The sequence below is a fragment of the Hemiscyllium ocellatum genome, chromosome 9, assembly GCF_020745735.1.
Source record: "Hemiscyllium ocellatum isolate sHemOce1 chromosome 9, sHemOce1.pat.X.cur, whole genome shotgun sequence".
Lineage (NCBI taxonomy): Eukaryota > Metazoa > Chordata > Chondrichthyes > Orectolobiformes > Hemiscylliidae > Hemiscyllium > Hemiscyllium ocellatum.
The window spans coordinates 28,591,689-28,610,552 of NC_083409.1; the positions used below are offsets into that span (position 1 = coordinate 28,591,689).

The following is an 18,864-nucleotide window of genomic DNA, read 5'->3' on the forward strand; positions in this document are numbered from 1 at the left end:
AATTTCCTACAGAAAACTTCATCTGCAAGATTTCTGCCCACTCACACAACCTACCGACATTGGACAGTAACTACCATACTTCCTCTTCATAGTATACTTTCCTACTTCGTCTCAGCTAAATTTAGCTATCATGTAAACTTAATCACCATGCCTTTGCTCCCCTCATCTGCTTCCTTGTTCTTCTGGATGATGGCAGTTGTGGGTTTAGAAAGTGTTGCCTTAGAATCTTTGCTGAATTTCTGCAGTTCAACTTGTTGATGGTACACACTGTTGTCACTGACCATCAGTAGCAGAGAGGATGGATGTGGTGCGAATCAAGCAATCTGCTTTAGATTAGACTTAGATTAGACTTACAGTGTGGAAACAGGCCCTTCGGCCCAACAAGTCCACACCGACCTGCCGAAGCGCAACCCACCCATACCCCTACATTTACCCCTTACCTAACACTACGGGCAATTTAGCTTGACCAATTCACCTGACCCGCACACCTTTGTGACTGTGGGAGGAAACCGGAGCACCCGGAGGAAACCCACGCAGACACGGGGAGAACGTGCAAACTCCACACAGTCAGTCGCCTGAGTCGGGAATTGAACCCGGGTCTACAGGCGATGTGAGGCAGCAGTGCTAACCACTGTGCCACCGTGCCTGTATGATGTCAAGTTTCTTGAGTATGACTTGAGATTTACTCATCAAGGCATGTGGGGATTATTCCATCACACTCCTGATTTGTGTAGATGGTGAATAGACTTTAGGGAGTCAGGAGGTGAATCATTTGTTGTAGTATGCCTAGCCCCTGACCTGCTCTTGCAGCCACTGCAGTTATATGGCTTTTTGTTTCAGATTTCATATGACTAGGCCTATTTTCTATGTTACTATGCATGATAATTTTGCGGGAAGATTCCATGGCATTTAAATTGTGTGTGATAGATAAAATGAAACCGAATTTACAATGGAAGTCAGGTTTCTAGGGCCTTTCTATATGTAGAATTAGATACTAAGAATAAGTATGAATTGATTTTGGATAAATAGCTTTATTCGTACACTGGTAACAACATTTATCAGCCTGATTCTCACAGAAAGAAGATTTTGCGTCAGGAAGAAACAGACCAGGTAAGCAATTTAATTGGACAGTTAATCTGATTGTGCACTCAGACTATACAATAGACAATAGGTGCAGGAGTAGGCCATTCTGCGCTTCGAGCCTGCACCTTGTTTGTTGTGATGCACTGGAGTGGGCTACTATGATTAAACATCTTCCAGGTCAGGAAGTCTTGGGTAAAAATAAAACATTAAGTAAATTAAAATCGGGAAAATGCACACTCAAATTTCAAGCCTTTGGTGATGCACAAAATGTAAAGGTTGTCTTTTTAGCAATGCTTCACATACCAATATTCCGGATAGCTATTTGAGAATGTCAGGGTTTATCACATTCTTGGTGTGAAAGAATAATTGTAGTCCACTTGCCAGGGAAGCCAGGAAAATAAAAAGTGTAGTTAAAAGTACCTTAGCTGCTGAGGTATTGGCGCTAGTAAAAGCTATAGATTCAGTGGTGTATTCATCCAATATTCTGAAGGAAGTCTGACAATAAAGGCAATCTGAGAAAAGTTTGTAAGAAGAATGTTGTGTGGATAATTGTTCTCTTTGAGACAATGTACTCTGAGCAACAAGAGTGCTGCTCAGCAAAGATTAAGGATTGACCTTGCTAGCTTACAGACAATGTTGGAAAGAAAAGGGACTTCCAAACAAAGTGGGTCGAAACAAGGTGCCAGTTGTCAGATATTTCACAAAGCAGTTGTTAGCTCCAAAATGTTATGGGAGATCCTCAAAGAAGGAAACTACTAGTATGAGGAGTTACAAAGGAATGAAAAAATTAATATATAATCAACATATCAATATTTGCTTAGGAAGCTTTGTGATTAAACCAGCTGTAATTTATTTTGTTAAAAGGGGAAATATGTAATATTGATTTTTATTATATTCAAAATGAAAAACTAATGTTGTTACTGACTGGTTGCATCATAAAGGTAAGATGTGGAAAGATATTTTATAAACATTGATTTGTTTTGTTGTAAGATTGATTAAATAAAACTTTTAGTGGAAATGCCAAGAGAAGAATCTATTAATATAGCTAGTGGTACGACAAGTGATTGTGTTAATTACAATAATACACTCTATGACTGAGTAGGGGATTCTTGTGGTGCAGTAGCAATGTCACTAGACTAGTAATCCTAAAAAAACAGATTAAAGCTCTGGGGACATGGGTTCAAATCCCACCATGGCAAATGGTGAAGTTCACATTCAATTCAAAAATAAAATCTACTGGTACAGTGACAGTACCCCTACCTCTGAAAAATGAGACCCACCTCAAGTCCCACCTGCTCCAGAGATGTGTCATTACATGCCTGGCATGAGTAATTGATAAATCCTTTCCATAAAGAAAGGTAGCTTGGTTTTTTTTAAATCATTGATTGACTTGGATCCAGATTGATAGCAAGAACCTAATTTCAGTGTAGGACGAAAGATTCAGACTATACATTCTACCTAGAAACCTTGCCAACCACAAAAGCATCCATAATGTGCAATATGAGGGCACAACACATAATGGAACTCCGTAAAGGAGAGAAAATAAAAGACAATGAAGGGAACTGTACAGCTATATAACACACAGCACTCCAAATGTGCCTGGATTATATTACATTCAAAGGTGACCTTGGAGAATAAAATTGTAGGAGGTCATCATGCAAATCAGAAATGCTGCAGTTGACTAAAAAAAAACATAAGGTACCAAAAACACTTACTAGTCAAGAAAGTCCAAGTGAAAAGTCAGAATCTTAGAAAGGTCATTGTATAATATAGATATTTAGACTCTATATTTCCTAAGCTCTTAAACAGAGATCTACTTTTGGTAAAAACAGTTTGTGTAAATCCCCTGCGTACATGCATTTTCACTCATGCAATATTATCTCGCAGAAAAGAAATCTTCTAATATAATTTTAATGGCAAACACGCTAATGATAAAGTAACCAGGATGTAGAACATGCGACCATGAGCCATTGCAAAGTCTAGTTGGCAGCTTATATTGCAGAGGAGTTGCAGCTGTGTTTTCCTGTAATTCTGTATGCTGAATCTTTATAATGGATCCATCTTCTGTCATATATCTTCAAATAAACAGAACCTATGGTTTGTTTATCAGTACTGTGTGAGATTACTAAATGTGTGTTAAGCAAACATAGAAACACAGTTTTCAAAGCTACTGTAGTCTAGGTGTCTTTTCTCTGTAGGATGGACATATTTACAAATTCGGAAAATTAATGTGCTTTAGAAAGCTGTGGAGCTTGACAACGGGGACAGGATAAATGGACTTAAGTACATTTAGTGGATATATGTATACTAGATAATGCTGGCTTTTTTAGTTGGATTTAACACTTCATTGTTCAGTTTTTAGCCTGCTTAACAGGAATTTGAATATTCAAGACCATTATGAAATTTTACAGAGTGGGCTCAGGAAGGTTTATTTTAAATGGAAGAACTTTGTTTAAAAATAACTATTTAATCATATTTAATACAAAAAGCACCATGGAATTGTATTACAAATTTATAGAAAAAGCTCAGATGTAAAGAAACCTACTTGTAATTGTCATCTTCAACAAATTTCTGAAGTTCTTCAATGTATCTCACCGAGTTCAAATACTTCTGAACATGAGGCAGCAGAGGAATATCTAAAGAAAATAAATGCACCTGTAAGACTGCGTATATTTTTACTTGGAAGTATCAACTGGAAACAAATGCATATTTGAACTGTTTTGTTGCATAGAATGAAACTTTATTTGTTACAACTTGAAAAAAGTGGAACAGTATAGTAATTTATTGGTTATACAAAGCCAGATTTCTTAATATCAGGAGTTCGATTTTTTTTTTGTGAGACATTGCAGCACCAGGTGTCTTTGGAAACAAAATATTACCTAACAACAGAGTTGAGATTGGTTGTCACTGACAGAGGAGAGAGAATAGTTGAGACACAGATTTCAAAAAAGACCTATATGCAAGCCAGATCCTTCTCTCTCTCCCACATTAATTGGAAAAGGGATACACTCAAAAGACTTTGCAAAAAACTTTGAATTCATGCCAAAACTGAAGTCCAACTGACTGAATACCACATTTAAGATTGCTGCAATTGACAATAATGTGATGTCATCACCAAAACAAAAAAGAAATTGTGAGAAAGTCACTTCATTTCCACTTTTGGTTGGAAACAGGATCCATAGATTTTGTACCTTTCTGTCTATATTTTCCATCCATGATATCTCTAAAAAGCCTATTTGTTTCATGTCTGTCTGTTCGTTATGTGAATGTATGTTTACATTTAAGTGGAGTATCGTTCAAATTTGAACATTAGTAATTAATAATTTGATTTTGCCACATGCTAGAGGATAAGTTCATTTTAATAAATAAATTTAATAAATTCCTTTATCTTAAATCGTGGTCAAAGTAAGATATTAACCATCCTAGAGATTAAAATTACTCATATTTCACACTTGTGACAACTTATGGAAGAGTGTGGTTTATTTTCCACCATACGATTTCCACCAGGATCATGGTGCACCATGAAGGGAATAATCAAGCTGTATCTAGTTCAGGGAATTAAAATCAAAAAATATGCCCAAGTAACTTACCATAATCACAGCTCTGCTGAAGATCTGAAATGATTCTCAAAATATTGTTCATTAGGTTTGATCTTTGCTCACTCTCAATGATACTGTGTGTGGATGGGTACGCTGAATCAATGTACGTCAAGTCAGACAGGTAAATGCCTAAAAACATAAAAGGTAAAAGAAAAGTGTGATGGACTAAAAATTCTGAAAGCCTTAAGAAGTTAAATATTGAAAAATCAAAGAATTGATTCACACACCAGTTAAAATGTTACATTTCAAAGCAGACTTATGAAGGTCACTATTGAGAAACTGCACTATTTAAGAATTGGAAGAATTCTTTACTACCTATTTTGAAACATACAAATGCTCACAATATAATAATAGAATCCTTACAGTGCAAGACAGATGCCATTTGGCCTATCTAATCTTCACTGACTCTCCAAACAGCATCCAACCCAAACCAACCATATCCCTGAAACTCTGCATGGCTAATCCACCTAATCTACACATCCCTAAAACCTTCAGGGGAATTCAGCATGGTTTATCCATCTAACCTGCACATCTTCGGACCATGGGAAGAAACTGGAGCACCCAGAGGAAACCCATACAGACATGGGGAGATCATGCAAACTTCACAGTCACCTAAGGTTAGAATTGAACCCGGATCCCTGGTTCTGTGAGGCAGCAGTGCTAACAACTGGGTCACCATGTCACCCGAAGGTAGAGGTGAAGTCCTTCTGGGCCACAGAGCTGCTCTCTCCTTACAGAAAGAGACGACATGGCGGTGCTTTAATCTGACGGTCACCATGCCTCAGGTAAGGAGAGGGTTTAAAGAAGAAGACTCCTTCATGGTAACCTCAGTCCCTGCAGGAATTTAACGCATGCTGTTGGCATCACACTGCACCAGAAACACACCACCCAACCAACTGAACTAACTGAATCCGATCCTGTTGATTCAAATCCCCTTTATTGTCTCAATTAATATTTTTAAAAGGGAGATGGCAATGGAGCGTGATTAATTGTCCATGGTGTTAGGGAATGGTGAATCACCCTCTGGAAACAGACAGAAGACAACTGACAAAGCTTTTCCAATAATTTCAGAGAGCTGTTGACATCTCAAGTATGTGTCAAGTTCATTTCTCAGAAGGATGATCACTAACAAACCAATCTGTATTTTGGCAATCTAGATTTTGCAGTAATCTTATTCTTGTGTGCCAGCTTATAAGTTACCTCATTTACTCAATTTATTTTCACAACTAGATAGGTTGGTGTTTGAAATTCAGAAGGTAATTCTGAAAGTTTGTGGAACAACAGAATTTTGACTTGTGCCTCAAATTTACAGTAACCACTATTCCACTAGAAAAATACAGTGGAGATAGGCTTTGTAGTCCTTCACTTTGAGTGAAAGCAATCCAAGATGTGTTTCTCATTTCCCAGAAGCTGATTATAGAGGAGCATTTGAAATGAGAGAGACTAACTTCCAAAATGATACTGCTGGATTAGAAGATCAAGAGGAAGAAACAGAAAATATAATTAAAAAGCATCTCAAAACAAGAATGTGTGTACACAATTCGAAGGTTTAAGCACAGTACCAAGGCAATTCAGCAATCTGGTGTCCAACAAATAAGCAAGATGTTGAGATGCCACCCAAGGAAATTAGCAGTGGCTCCATACAGTGTGAAATTTCGCTCCTCTAGCACAATGATAGCATTCGTTCCCCCACTCGAGCCATTTTGATCAGGCCCACCAGTCAGCTAGACAGTGCCTATTGCTGCTGCCTGTACTGAAATGCTACAGTCTGAAAGCCAGCGATTCTCAAAGTGGATTGTTGAAAGCCATTTATGATCATCTCCACTGAAAATCAACCGGCTCCCACCAACCGTGCTACAGCCATAGGTGGAATTCTTTATTAGAAGCTGCCAGACAAACAAAGCATTCAAAACATAGGCAGTAATGGAATTCAGATGGAAGATTAATTAATTACTTATAGCAAGTGTTCATAGTTTTATACAGCACAGGAAAGGTCCTTTTGAGTTTGCACAAACAAAATAAACTACTCTAAATCTACACTACTCCCATTTTCCAGCACTGGTCCACAGCCTTGAATATTATGACATTAAAAGTATTCATCAAGTACTTTTTAAAGATTGCAAGGTTGACTGCTTCAACTATACTCCCAGGCAGTGCATTCCAGATTCCTACCATTGTCTGAGTGAACATGTATTTTCTTCAAATTCCCTCCAAACCCCTGCCTTTCATTTTAAAATTATGCCTCCTTATTATTGAGCCTTCAACTGAACTACCTTCTATTCATTCTGTCCATGTCCCTCATAATTTTATACACCTCAATCAGGTCCCCACTCAGATTTCTCTGTTTAAAGAAAACAAGGTCAGAAGTCACACAACACTAGATTATAGTCCAACAGGTTTATTTGAAATCACAAGCTTTCTGACAGCTGCTCCTTTGCAGGTGGAATGAAGAGAAGCACGTAATTTATAGGCAGAGAGATCAAAAGTACAAATGGTGTGAGTGGACTGCTGACAGGCTGCATAGTAAGTCTCTGCAAATGATCAAAAATGAAAGTGTGAGTAAAGTGTCAACAGCTGAATAGCAAGTGAAGAGATGACCTGATCTGATTAACTGAGGCAGAGATAATAATGAAAAATTAAAAATGACATGCTGCTGGAAACAAACCAAATAGCTGGATAATATGACAAAGAAGTGTACATGTTAAGTTTGTTTTGTTATGATTTTAGAGAATATTAGAACTTGAGGCTGAGCTGTTCAAGTTCTGCCAATTATTGTTAAGACTTCATTGGCCCCCTTTATATTGCAAATTCAAAGAATGTTGATCTTTACCAAAGTTGCCACTATAATTCTGATTGTTTTATTGGGAAGTTTCATGTGAAGAACATATTTTAATATATTTTGCATTTGTTTTTAATGAATACTGGAGATTTAAATCTGAACTAAAACTGCCTCTTCAATGGCTAAAGCACAGGAAACATTGTTTTCTTGCTGTTCCAGATTTTTGAAATACTTTTCCTGACAGCTTTCACATTAGTCAAGCAAATAATTTTGTCAAAGGAAAATAATTTTTGAATAATCTGAATGGGGTACCAAAGGGTTTGATTTTAAGACCATTGATTGTTGTTTATAATTGACTGAATTGTTTAGGCAATACAACTTAGAAGTTTATGGATTGTATAAAACCTGATAATGTCATAAATAGTGAACAGAGTAATAGACTTCAAGACTACTGAGAATGTTGAAATAGACAGACACAATTTACTGCAGTGAAATGTGTGACTACCTTCATACTGATACCTACCTTGGCAAGGAAGGAATGAGAGAGAAAATGCAGAGGTACATTCATCAGCTAATATTTGTCTCTAGAGTTTCTCCATTCACAGGTAAAGCACTCCTTCAGACCATCGCTCACCCCTCCACAGCTTTTTCTAACGGATTCAATCAATTCCCCAGTCATGAACACGGAATGTGAAGAAACTAACAACGGTGAAGAGAAGGTCAGTATGCTTTGTGTCAGTGGCCTTCCTACAGACATTAAACCACGTGAGCGTTACCTTGACTTTTGACCATTTAAGGGATATGATGGTTCACTGATCAAGCTAACATCACAACAGTCAGTTGGCTTTGTTAAATTTAACAGCAGAGCGGGAGCAGAAACAGCAAAGAATGCTGCGTTCACATAGCCTGCTGCTACTGCTACACTGCACGCTCAGATGTGCTGGCATCCTCCTTCTGAAGCATCTCCACAAGAATGGAAGTCTCGGCAATTTTGTTAAACATTTAACTGGTCTTATCCAAGAATTCAGATTTCTCTGGAGTGATGCAGAAGGACAGATTGGATGTTGTTTTCAGGTTGGAATTTATTGAAGGAGATTTTGGATGACTGGCTCATTTCCACTCAACTTGGACGGGGTTGTGGATTTAAGAACTATACTAGTGAACTTTTTTTCCATATGGGAGGATTCTGCAAATTCCATTTACTGTATGGACTAGTAATTTTTGTCATTATCATTGCATATTTGTATCAATAACTTACGAGTCTTATGAAAGCTGGTAGTGTCATCTAAGTAGTTATCATGAAATTCGTGGAATGATAAAAGAGAGGAATGTAATGTTAAAAGATTAAATGGGAATATCTCCCTGGACATTAATGTAATATTGAAGAGTTAGACTGCAAAGCTGAACATTCTGGAAGTGGGTGGAGGCAATATTGTGTCTCACAGACAGCATATAGGAATGTGGATGACTATCCATTGTAATTCACACTTTATTTAGACAATCATTTGCTACTACTCCCTTACTATTATAAAATTAAACTATCATTCAATTAAACTATAAGCCATTTCCTGAAGATAGGTATGTCACACCTGCATTGTCTTGGTGAATCACTGAGTCAAGAAATCGTCTGCATAATGATTCCCTAGGATTAGGGCATTAGCAGTTGCATTATCTCTAGGATGATGTCATCCTACCATTGTACCTGGGGTAACATGTGACTGTGAGGGAGTAACTGGGGGTTGTCCTGAGTGGCATGTGACTGTGGGAAAGTACCTAGGAGCATGACCAACTGACCTCTATAAAGGGGCTGTGTTTTCTTTGTTCAGTGCCTCACTTTGACTTAACTTTGCATGCCTGCAAAGAGGGTCAAAAGGGGTCACCTATGGTGTACAAGCTTTAATAAACTTTAACTGTTTGCAAAAGTTGGTGTGCGTAAATTGCATCTCGTATGCAAAATCTTGGGAAAAGAACCTAACAATATAAATGTCCAAAAGCAGTGGACCCAGCATCCTTGTAACACACCACTGGTCACAGGTCTCCAGTCCAAGAACACAACCCTCCACCACCACCTTCTGTCTCCTACTTCAAGCCAATTTTGTATCCAAACGCTAGCTCTCCCTGGATTACATGTAATTTAACCTTGCTAACCGGTTTCCATGCAGAACGTTGTTGAATGCCTTTTTGAAGTTCATTTAGACAACATCCACTGCACTGCCTTCATCAATCTTCTTTATCATTTCTTCAAAAACCTCAATCAAGTTAGTGGGACACAATTTTTCATGCACAAAGCAGTGTTCAGCATCCTTAATCAGTCCTTGCCTTTCCAAATAAATGTAAATTCTGTCTCTCAAAATCCCCATCCCCACTTACCTCAGGCTCACCAGTCTATAATTCCCTGGCTTTTCCTTACCGCCTTTCTTCAATAATGAATAAACTTTAGCCATCCTTCAGTCTTCCAGCACCTCACCTGTTGCTGCCAATGATACAGATATCTCAGCAAGGAGCCCAGCAATCGCTTCCCTAACTTCCCACAAAGTTCTAGGAAACATCTGATCAAATGCTGAGGATTTATTTACCTGTATGCATTTTAAGATGTACAGTGTCTTCTCTACTATAATATAGACACTTTTCAAGAAGTCTCTATTTATTTCTCAAAGTTCTCTAGCTTCCATATCCTTCTCCACAGTAAAAGATTTTGCAAAATACCGGTTTATTATCTCACCCATCTTTTGCGGTTCCATATATAGATAGTCTTGTTGATCTTTAAAGAGCCCTAATCTCTCTTTAGTTACTCCTGCACCTTTGAAGTATTTATAGAATGTCGTTTGGATCCTCCTTAACCTTATTTGCCAAAACTATTTCATGACTCCTGTTGCCCTCTTGATTTGTCTCAAGATCAGCATGGTGGTTCAGTGGTTAGCACTGCTGCCTCACAGCGCCTGGGACCCGGGTTCGATTCCAGCTTGGGCGATTGTCTGTGTGGGTTTCTTCCGGGTTGTTCCTGTTTCCTTCCACAGTCCAAAGCTGTTCACGTTAGGTGAATTGGCCATGCTAAACTGCCCGTAGTGTTAGGTGCATTAGTCAGGGGTAAGTGGGTCTGGGTGGGTTACTCTTCGGAGAGTCCGTGTGGACTTGTTGGGCTAAAGGGCCTGTTTCCACTGTAGGGAAACTAATCTAATCTAAATCTAAATACTCCAACTGCCCTTATACTCGAGGGATTCACTTGAACCCAGCTGTCTATACCTGCTATATGACTCCTTTTTCTTGACCAGAGCCTCAATTTTGCTGTTCATCCAGTATTCCCTAGTTCCATAAATGTTTTTGTGCCAGTGTTACAAATTATGGGGATATAATGCAATATCAACAATAAATAGCACCAAATAATGTGATAATGCTTTAAAGTTACAATTTGCCTCTTAAGTAGGATCAGAGAGCTTCCCCAAGCTTCCCAAATTTTTCAAGCCAACAGATTCTGACAGCAATTTTTGAGAAGATTTGTAGCTCAGATTGATCATAACAGACTATGATCATATGGGCAGCAAAGGTATCTATATAACATCCACAAATATTCAATTTTAACAAAACATAAAGCAGCATTCTTGTAACAAAGCACAGCAATGCAATACAAAAACTAACCGCTGTTCTTTACAAAATAACTAAGCTGGAAGAGGAGATGGAGAGTGGATAGTTTCTATGCCTGCAAATCCTTGTGAATACATGCTGATGATCAATAAGTCAGTGATACAAGTGAATCCAAGATTTCCTCCTGTTTTTAAAAAAGCCAAAAATTTACAACGTGTTGTACAGTACAAAAGGGAAAACATAAAATGAAATATATTACAGTGAAATTAATGAAGTCAACACAGACAGAATCAAGAATGTCTACGGTTCCAACATTTTCATCTCCTTAGTACTGAACATGTGGTATTATTGAAGGTCGAGTTAACCATCACTTTTAACAATAAGCATATATGCAGTGGTCTCTCCAGGCAAATCATTCCAGTCACTGGGAAAATTGCCAGTTCTGTTGGTTTCTGAAATGTTATGAATATCACAGATATACAGTTGAGAAGCTCTACCTCTTCCTTTTTAAAACTTCTTCAAAATGGCTTCCCTGTCTGCCAGAATATAAAGTGAGCTCAGTTTAACTCCAAATCACTGCCTATATCAAATAAATAGAACTCTCCAAATGCCTCACATGAATAGCCCGAAACAAAGTTCCACTTTACAAGGATGTAAAGTTGAAGCTATTTTATACCATGCTACAAATTAGAAAAATAAAATCAATTTGACTGCTTGGGAGAAAAATACAAGGAAGGAATTGCAAGGAATTCAAAAACATCAAATTGGAAATGCTACAAAACTGATTGAGCTTTGAGGAATTTTGGCTTTTGAAGAAACTGAATTCCACATCTTATTTGGAAAAAAACAAGTCAGAAATGAGGGGAAATTGCAACCATTAATCAGCAGTTATTAATCACCAATGGTAGGATGCAAGGAATCATTAATAATGATTAAAGGAAATACCTGGTACCAAGTTTATGCCTTGACTCAATTTAATGCAAGCTCGAGTCAAAAGTCAGCCTTCACACCTAGATGCAGCAAAATTTATAGCAAAAAAATGTTAATGAGAAATTCATTGCAAGCCAAATTTGTGGAGTGAACTGAATACTCAGTGCCAGATCAATTATTTCAGTTGTCAAAAAAAAAATTCAAGGCAACAGAAGACAATAAACATATTCTCAAACTTCACTCCTATAATAATATGAAAGGTTAACCTTATTACTGATGTACTGCAATTCTTACGTGTAACCAATTAAAGTATAGGTGCTTGAGTCATGCTGTGGAAAGCTAACCAAACAGACCACATATTAACACAGCCACAGGCGTCACTTGACAGTTCTGAAACCACATTTTACTACTGGCATAATTTGACACCACACTTCCAAACTACGAAGCATGTGTAACAAGCCAATTTGAAGTAATCCACGATCCTATTCAAGAATGCTGTAAGATAGTCTTTGTTTCATGATCAATACAACTGAAATTGTTATTTCCTTTTACAATCTTCACAGAATTATTACTTTAAAATGTATAAACAGTTTGATTTGTATCCTATATAATGGACTAACAAACATTATTAAAAAGGTCTGAATATCTGAGGCAAGGAGGACGGTATCAAATAATATAATTATCCTGTTTGAAGAAAGATGAAGTGTGAGACCAGTAAGATTTCTTTGCTATTTAAGAAATGAGTTATTGTTAAGTCTTCCAAAGCACAACATTTGGGTCTCCTCTATACTGGGGTGGGGGGTGCATTTGCATGACGGTGGTGGAAGAAGAGCAGCAACAATTCTAATGTAATTTTGAAAACTCTTCTCTTCAGTACTATGATTAGCAGTACAATTTGTGTTTACTACTTTGTGTTTATTTTCAAAAAAGTGTCCCACTACAAGTCATTGAAATTTCTTATGGCAGAATCCAATGATGAGTAGCTGAAGAAATTGCAAACCTGCTACTGCAAAAATAAATGTACCAATGATACCTTCAGAATCCACAACACATATTGAGAATAAACTGGAAGAAAGGCAGATGAATCACATAAAAAGAAGTAACACAAGTTAGAGTATGTTATGTTGAATAAAAACACATTTTGCCCACATTTCTCTCAGCTATTACAGTCAGGTACTTCATTCGACAGCTTACTCTCCAGGTTGCAAGAAGTTGCTCACAACATTTGACTGAGGATAACACTATTATAGTGCATTTGCTGAGCTGTGTAACAAGTTGCTAATAGCATAACTACATTTTAAAAATGCATTCCATATGTTGGTTGACATCAGTTTGCAATTGTATCTTAGAGATTGAATACACAGGCAATTTCTCACACATCAATTTGCAAAGGAACCCAGAATATGATGAGAGGAAGTTTGGTTAAAGCCTCGTGAAGTGTCTCCATTTCCTGAGACCATTTTTGAAAGGAGCCCACTGTTTGATACAGATATGAAATTGAAAAAAATTGCTGTAAAATCTGAAAACTTAATTTTAACAAATGCATACGGTTATGTTATTGTTCAGGAATAGATGCAGATAAAATGTACTGCAAAGTCAAAAACATTAACTGCTTTCAAAACCAAATGTTGAAAATAGTGAATTCATTATCCTTTAGAGAGGCATTAGAGAGGCATTTCACTTTCACATGTTTGTACAATCAAAACATTGGAATAGAACAGGGATGGCATTGATACCGTGCAGTTTAAACAAAAAACACTGGCTACAATAACAACTGAATTTGTGATTTACAGTAGGCACATCTTACTGGTAAACTTTCATACTAATAATTCTTTACCCCATGGGAAACTGGAGGCAAACTTGCAACAGAATCATTATAGTAAACTTGCTGCACAATTCTACTGAATATCCACAACATTGATCTTTTTCCTTAATTTATGCAATATTAAGAGCTACAGTCTCTTTCACAACCATGATCAAAATTGAATAGAATATAAGGGGAAATGAAGAATAATCCTGGTGGTAAGACCAGCAGGTGATTCAATTCTTGGGCAGTTCTTTCCTTACCCACCCCGACCAATGCAAATTGTGGCCAGAGAGAGGGCAAGACCAGTGTAATATTCCCAGGAGGTTTTAACTGCCCACTTTCCACTGCTTCCTGCAACGACCAACTGGATGCATACACTAGGAAACAGCATCAGGAACCCAACCAACCCAACCATCCCGTGGTTCAACACTTTAACTCCCCCTCCCACTCCACCAAGGACATGCAGGTCCTTGGACTCCTCCATCGCCAGACCATAACAACACGACAGTTGGAGGAAGAGCGCCTCATCTGTCTGGGAACCCTCCAACCACAAGGGATGAACTCAGATTTCTCCAGTTTCCTCATTTCCCCTCCCCCCACCTTGTCTCAGTCAAATCCATCGAACTCAGCACCACCTTCCTAACCTGCAATCTTCTTCCTGACCTCTCCGCCCCCACCCCACTCCGGCCTATCACCCTCACCTTGACCTCCTTCCACCTATCACATCTCCATCGCCCCTCCCCCAAGTCCCTCCTCCCTACCTTTTATCTTAGCCTGCTGGACACACTTTCCTCATTCCTGAAGAAGGGCTTACACCCGAAATGTCGAATCTCCTGCTCCTTGGATGCTGCCTGACCTGCTGCGCTTTTCCAGCAACACATTTTCAGCTCTGATCTCTAGCATCTGCAGACCTCACTTTCTCCTCTTCAAGCATTAGGGTCCTTCAGCCACATAAAATGGTGGTCTTGTCTCTTCTGGTGCAGTGGCAGTTTTGCTGAACTATTAACATTCTTGTGTTTACAGAAATGGAACCCCTCTTGACATCAGGAACTTTGGTAAAAAAACTGCTCTTCATTGTTACTAATTTCTGATTGAGGGATATTGTTTGGAACAGATTTGGAAAGGCAATGCCAGGTCTTGACTCCTATCAGAAGAGAGAAATTCAGCCCCAAAATATTTGTTGGTGTGCGTGTACAATGAAGATTATAAGAGAAAACATTTAATTGTCAGGAGTAAATATGACACTGAGAGGATTAGATACTTTTGTATACACAAAACAGATTTCTGAAGTACTGCAGAGATCAATAATCCCAACACTGTTAACAGTTAACACCTAACGATGCTTAAAATGAACCTAGCACAAATACTTGCAACTTTCTTAACAAAGTCCAAAACACATTACCAGGAACTACCAAAGTTAACATAAATCATAGATGATCACACAAGAACCTTGGCCATGTGGCTTCTTTACACATACTATGATTGGTTCATGTGAGTAATTCATATGCTGAGCCAGAATTACAGGGCATTAAATATCCTCTGAGTTAAAGTGAACAGTGTCTTTTGATTTCCTGCATTTCAGATTTACTTTTAACAGGATGAAGTGAATAATTACCATGTGGGAGAAAATATATCTTTTGAACAGTGACATGTCCCTTTGGTTCACATCTATTGCAGATGTCTAAACAACAAAGAATTTAATCCGTATTTCATCTGCCTATGTCAGGAATCTAGAAGTATATCCTAGGAGGAATAAGGAAAACCTCTTGCTCGATTAGTTCTAACTGCCATGACATCATAGGTGGGCTGATCCTACAAACTTCATGCTTGTGTTTTTAAGGAGCCTGTTAGTCTGCTTTATGTTGAGATTCTGTGTATACCAACTACACACCCACCATCTAACAGAGTCTGGCCTTGAAGCAATAAAAACAACACAGACAGTGGCATCAGCAACAGCTAAAAGTCGCACGATCTCTCTATTAACTGAAAACAGAACCCGGATTTGACTCTAGCACAGAACAATTCTGCTACATTTCCTTCAAATTTATTACTGCAGATTACCATATGTAGTCAAACATTTATCCGGAAACAATGCTTATGGATCTTTAATATTGTGGGACATTCATGAGTCTACTTATCGCTTCAGAAATCCATGTGACACCACCACAACCAGAACACAAACATTTGGAAACTTTTCATCTGACTTTGGAGCTTTACTGCAACGCATACACAGGAAAGGAATCAGGTTTGTATTATGCATGAAAATTAAGTCAGCTTTCTTTGTGAACTAAAATAGGTCTTATTTCGTTCCTTCAGTTTGAGTTTTTTTTTACTGCATTGGAAGTAAAGTATAACAACAATCTTACCACTCAGTTAGCAATCCCAATTAATCTGGGTTATAAAGAAAATATTTAGGAAAACTCTTTCAGAGTAGCTTTCTGATTTTAATAGAAGTGACAATAAAGGGATTATATCGATTACACCTTTTGAAATGTGTTTTTAGATTTAATTGGTTTAAATTAGACAGAAGGCTTTTGCTTTCCACTTCTAAATAATCTACAAGAATCATTGGTAGTATTTAGTAGTAGTAGTTGTTTCTAAAAAGTATATGCCTTTTAAAAATTGTTCAAGAAAGTCAATGGTCTTATAACAATGTTACATTTTTGTCTAATAATACTTAATCTGTTAATGTATTTGTTAAGTCTTCAGGCATCTTTCATTCTTCTAATGTCCAACATACTTGTGTCAAAAAAAGGAACTCCATATTGTATGCTGTTGCAAATTTTACATATCATATTTCTTAGACAGATAAAAATTGCCAGACAGAACAGATTTAGTTAACAGAATAATAAACCTTCCCCCTGCTTGAACAGTAAAATGTGTTTCCTGAGCTCACATCATGATCTGCTCAATGGTTTGAAGCCAAGGTTTTGAATGTTAAACCAAATTACACTACAACTTGCAGCCAGTTTCACATATCATTGTAGAATACTAATAGAATATAAAGGGCGCTGAAATTTCATTTCAGCAACATTAAAGCTCAAAGCACGAGTTCAATTGACTCTTTTCGTCTAAATTATGTTTGTGGAATATGGCATTTATTCTGCTGATAGTTCAATTTTCATTTCATGTCAAATTACGGAACATAGGCAGTTTCATGTAAAGAGTCCAAAACAATCTTGTAGGTTTTGTTACATATCTTTTGAGTAAGATCAATTTCAGCATATATGAATAATAAGTTGACAACTATACACATTCAGTTGAGATACCTGTGTAACAGTATTTTGACAATGGGTTGCATCTCAAAACAGGCCAAACGGAGTCATAATGACTTGCCCTGCTGGCATTAGTTCTCAATACTGCGGGTAATGTCCTTGCCAGATTTGTTTATAGGAAGTACACTTTTTAAAAGTGGTTATAATCTTCCACAGTGTTTTTTTTGGAGCAGGTAAAGGAAGAACTATAAAAAAAAGTATGCTAAGAGGGCAGGTGGGAATAGGAAGAATGTACAATTGTCACCCAAGTTACAATTAAACTGGATTGAGGTTTGGAACATCAGGTTAAAAACACTAAGTCACACGATATGAGTAATTCATCTGTGTTAACATGGCAGAAGTAACAGTCATCTTTGCAAGCAACGACTAGTCATATCAGCAGTGAATGTATTGATCATTTCCAGAATCACCAATATTTCATTTCACAACTTTGTCTGTGAAAATACATTGCATGCTCAACCTAGAATAAAGTAAATGGCAAAAATGTATTCCAAAGTTGACATTTATTACTTTAAAAAGACAAAAGTGATTAAGTTATACTAGTCATGGTTTTATTTCCAAGAATTACATGGAAAGAATTCTCAGAATTTACAGAATGGAAGGAACCTACAGCTGCATGGACTATAAAGAATAATCCGAAAAGCCTTCTCCTCAAATACCCTTTAAATCTTCTCCCTCTTTAACTAAATGTGCGCTGCCTAGTTATGGATCCCCCAACCAAGTGAATTAATATCTTCCTATCCAGGCCATCTAGACCCCTGAAAATCTTATGTAATTTTATATTTCTCCAGTTGAGAACCTTGATTTCCAGTTTATCTTTTCTCTTTTTCTTAACTCCCCTAAACTTAACTGAATTTTGTCTATTTCCACAAAATGCTCAACAGATATCACTTTCACCTGTCCTTAACACTAAATCCAGAACATTCCTTTTGTTAGACTTGCCATATTTTGGATAAAACATTTCCCATAAAGTATTTTAAGATATATGTTCTTATTTGACACTATTTGATCCCAGTTTACATTAGGGTTGCTGAAATTCCTCATTATTACTGCTCTGCGGCTTTTGCTCTTATCAAAGATTCACTTACATATTAACTCTTTCTTTCTCATGAAGGTCTAACGTATATTTCCAATAGTGACAGTTATTTTTGATTCTTCAATTCAATCCATCTAAGCATTTGAGATTATTCTTCTATGTCATTCCTTCACACAGCTATCAATACAGTGACTCCCTGCCCTTGTATTCCCTATCTCATCAAAAGATCAAGTAAACTGGAATATTGAGCAGCCATTTCTGGCTTTATCTGACTTTATTTCCTCTGCCTTCTAAGCATGCTAACAAATTGTCTATCTTACTTTTCATTTTTCTCCCCTTTCTGAATCTGCACTCTAGTTTCAATTTGCCTGTTAAGTTAGTTTAACTTCTCCAACAGCACAAGCAAAATCCTTTGGGAAGATATCTGTTCCAGCACTATTCAAGTGTATCCAATCTGACTTGCACATGTTTCAACATCCCCAGGAGTGGCGCTAATGGCTAAAATATCTGAAGTCCTTCTTCCTGCACAATCTCTACAACCATATATTGAAGTGCTCTATCGTCCTATTTCATTAGCATCAGGAACATCTCCATTTGCTAATAGCTCGCGAAACTCCCACAACCTCTGTACAGCTGTTGATCTTACAGCATTTTGTTAGATGCTTTCTCCTGCTTATTCCAAGTTGATCAGTTACTTTCTGCCATAAGGCTCTGTGAGAATCACTATAGATTTCTTCCTCAAGCTTCAAACTTGATAAAGCTTATAGTCGTCA

General features: G+C 37.4%; 2 protein-coding genes across 5 annotated transcripts in view; one reads left to right on the top strand and one right to left on the bottom strand.

The window, feature by feature from the left end:
• Positions 1-18,864, bottom strand: part of ralgps2 (Ral GEF with PH domain and SH3 binding motif 2) — a 431,788-nt gene that overhangs the window by 68,682 nt on the left and 344,242 nt on the right. For all 4 annotated transcript variants that reach the window (XM_060830098.1, XM_060830096.1, XM_060830097.1 and 1 more), the window contains 2 exons: positions 4,674-4,811; positions 3,629-3,719 (listed from right to left, as the gene is read on the bottom strand). In XM_060830098.1, the coding sequence (XP_060686081.1) occupies positions 3,629-3,719; positions 4,674-4,811 (229 nt within the window). The remainder of the gene's footprint in view (positions 1-3,628; positions 3,720-4,673; positions 4,812-18,864) is intronic.
• The window catches only part of angptl1a (angiopoietin-like 1a), a 79,715-nt gene continuing 76,497 nt past the window's right edge, over positions 15,647-18,864 (top strand). Inside the window, exon 1 of the mRNA XM_060830100.1 lies at positions 15,647-16,025. The gene's annotated coding sequence lies outside the window, so the exon portion shown is untranslated. The remainder of the gene's footprint in view (positions 16,026-18,864) is intronic.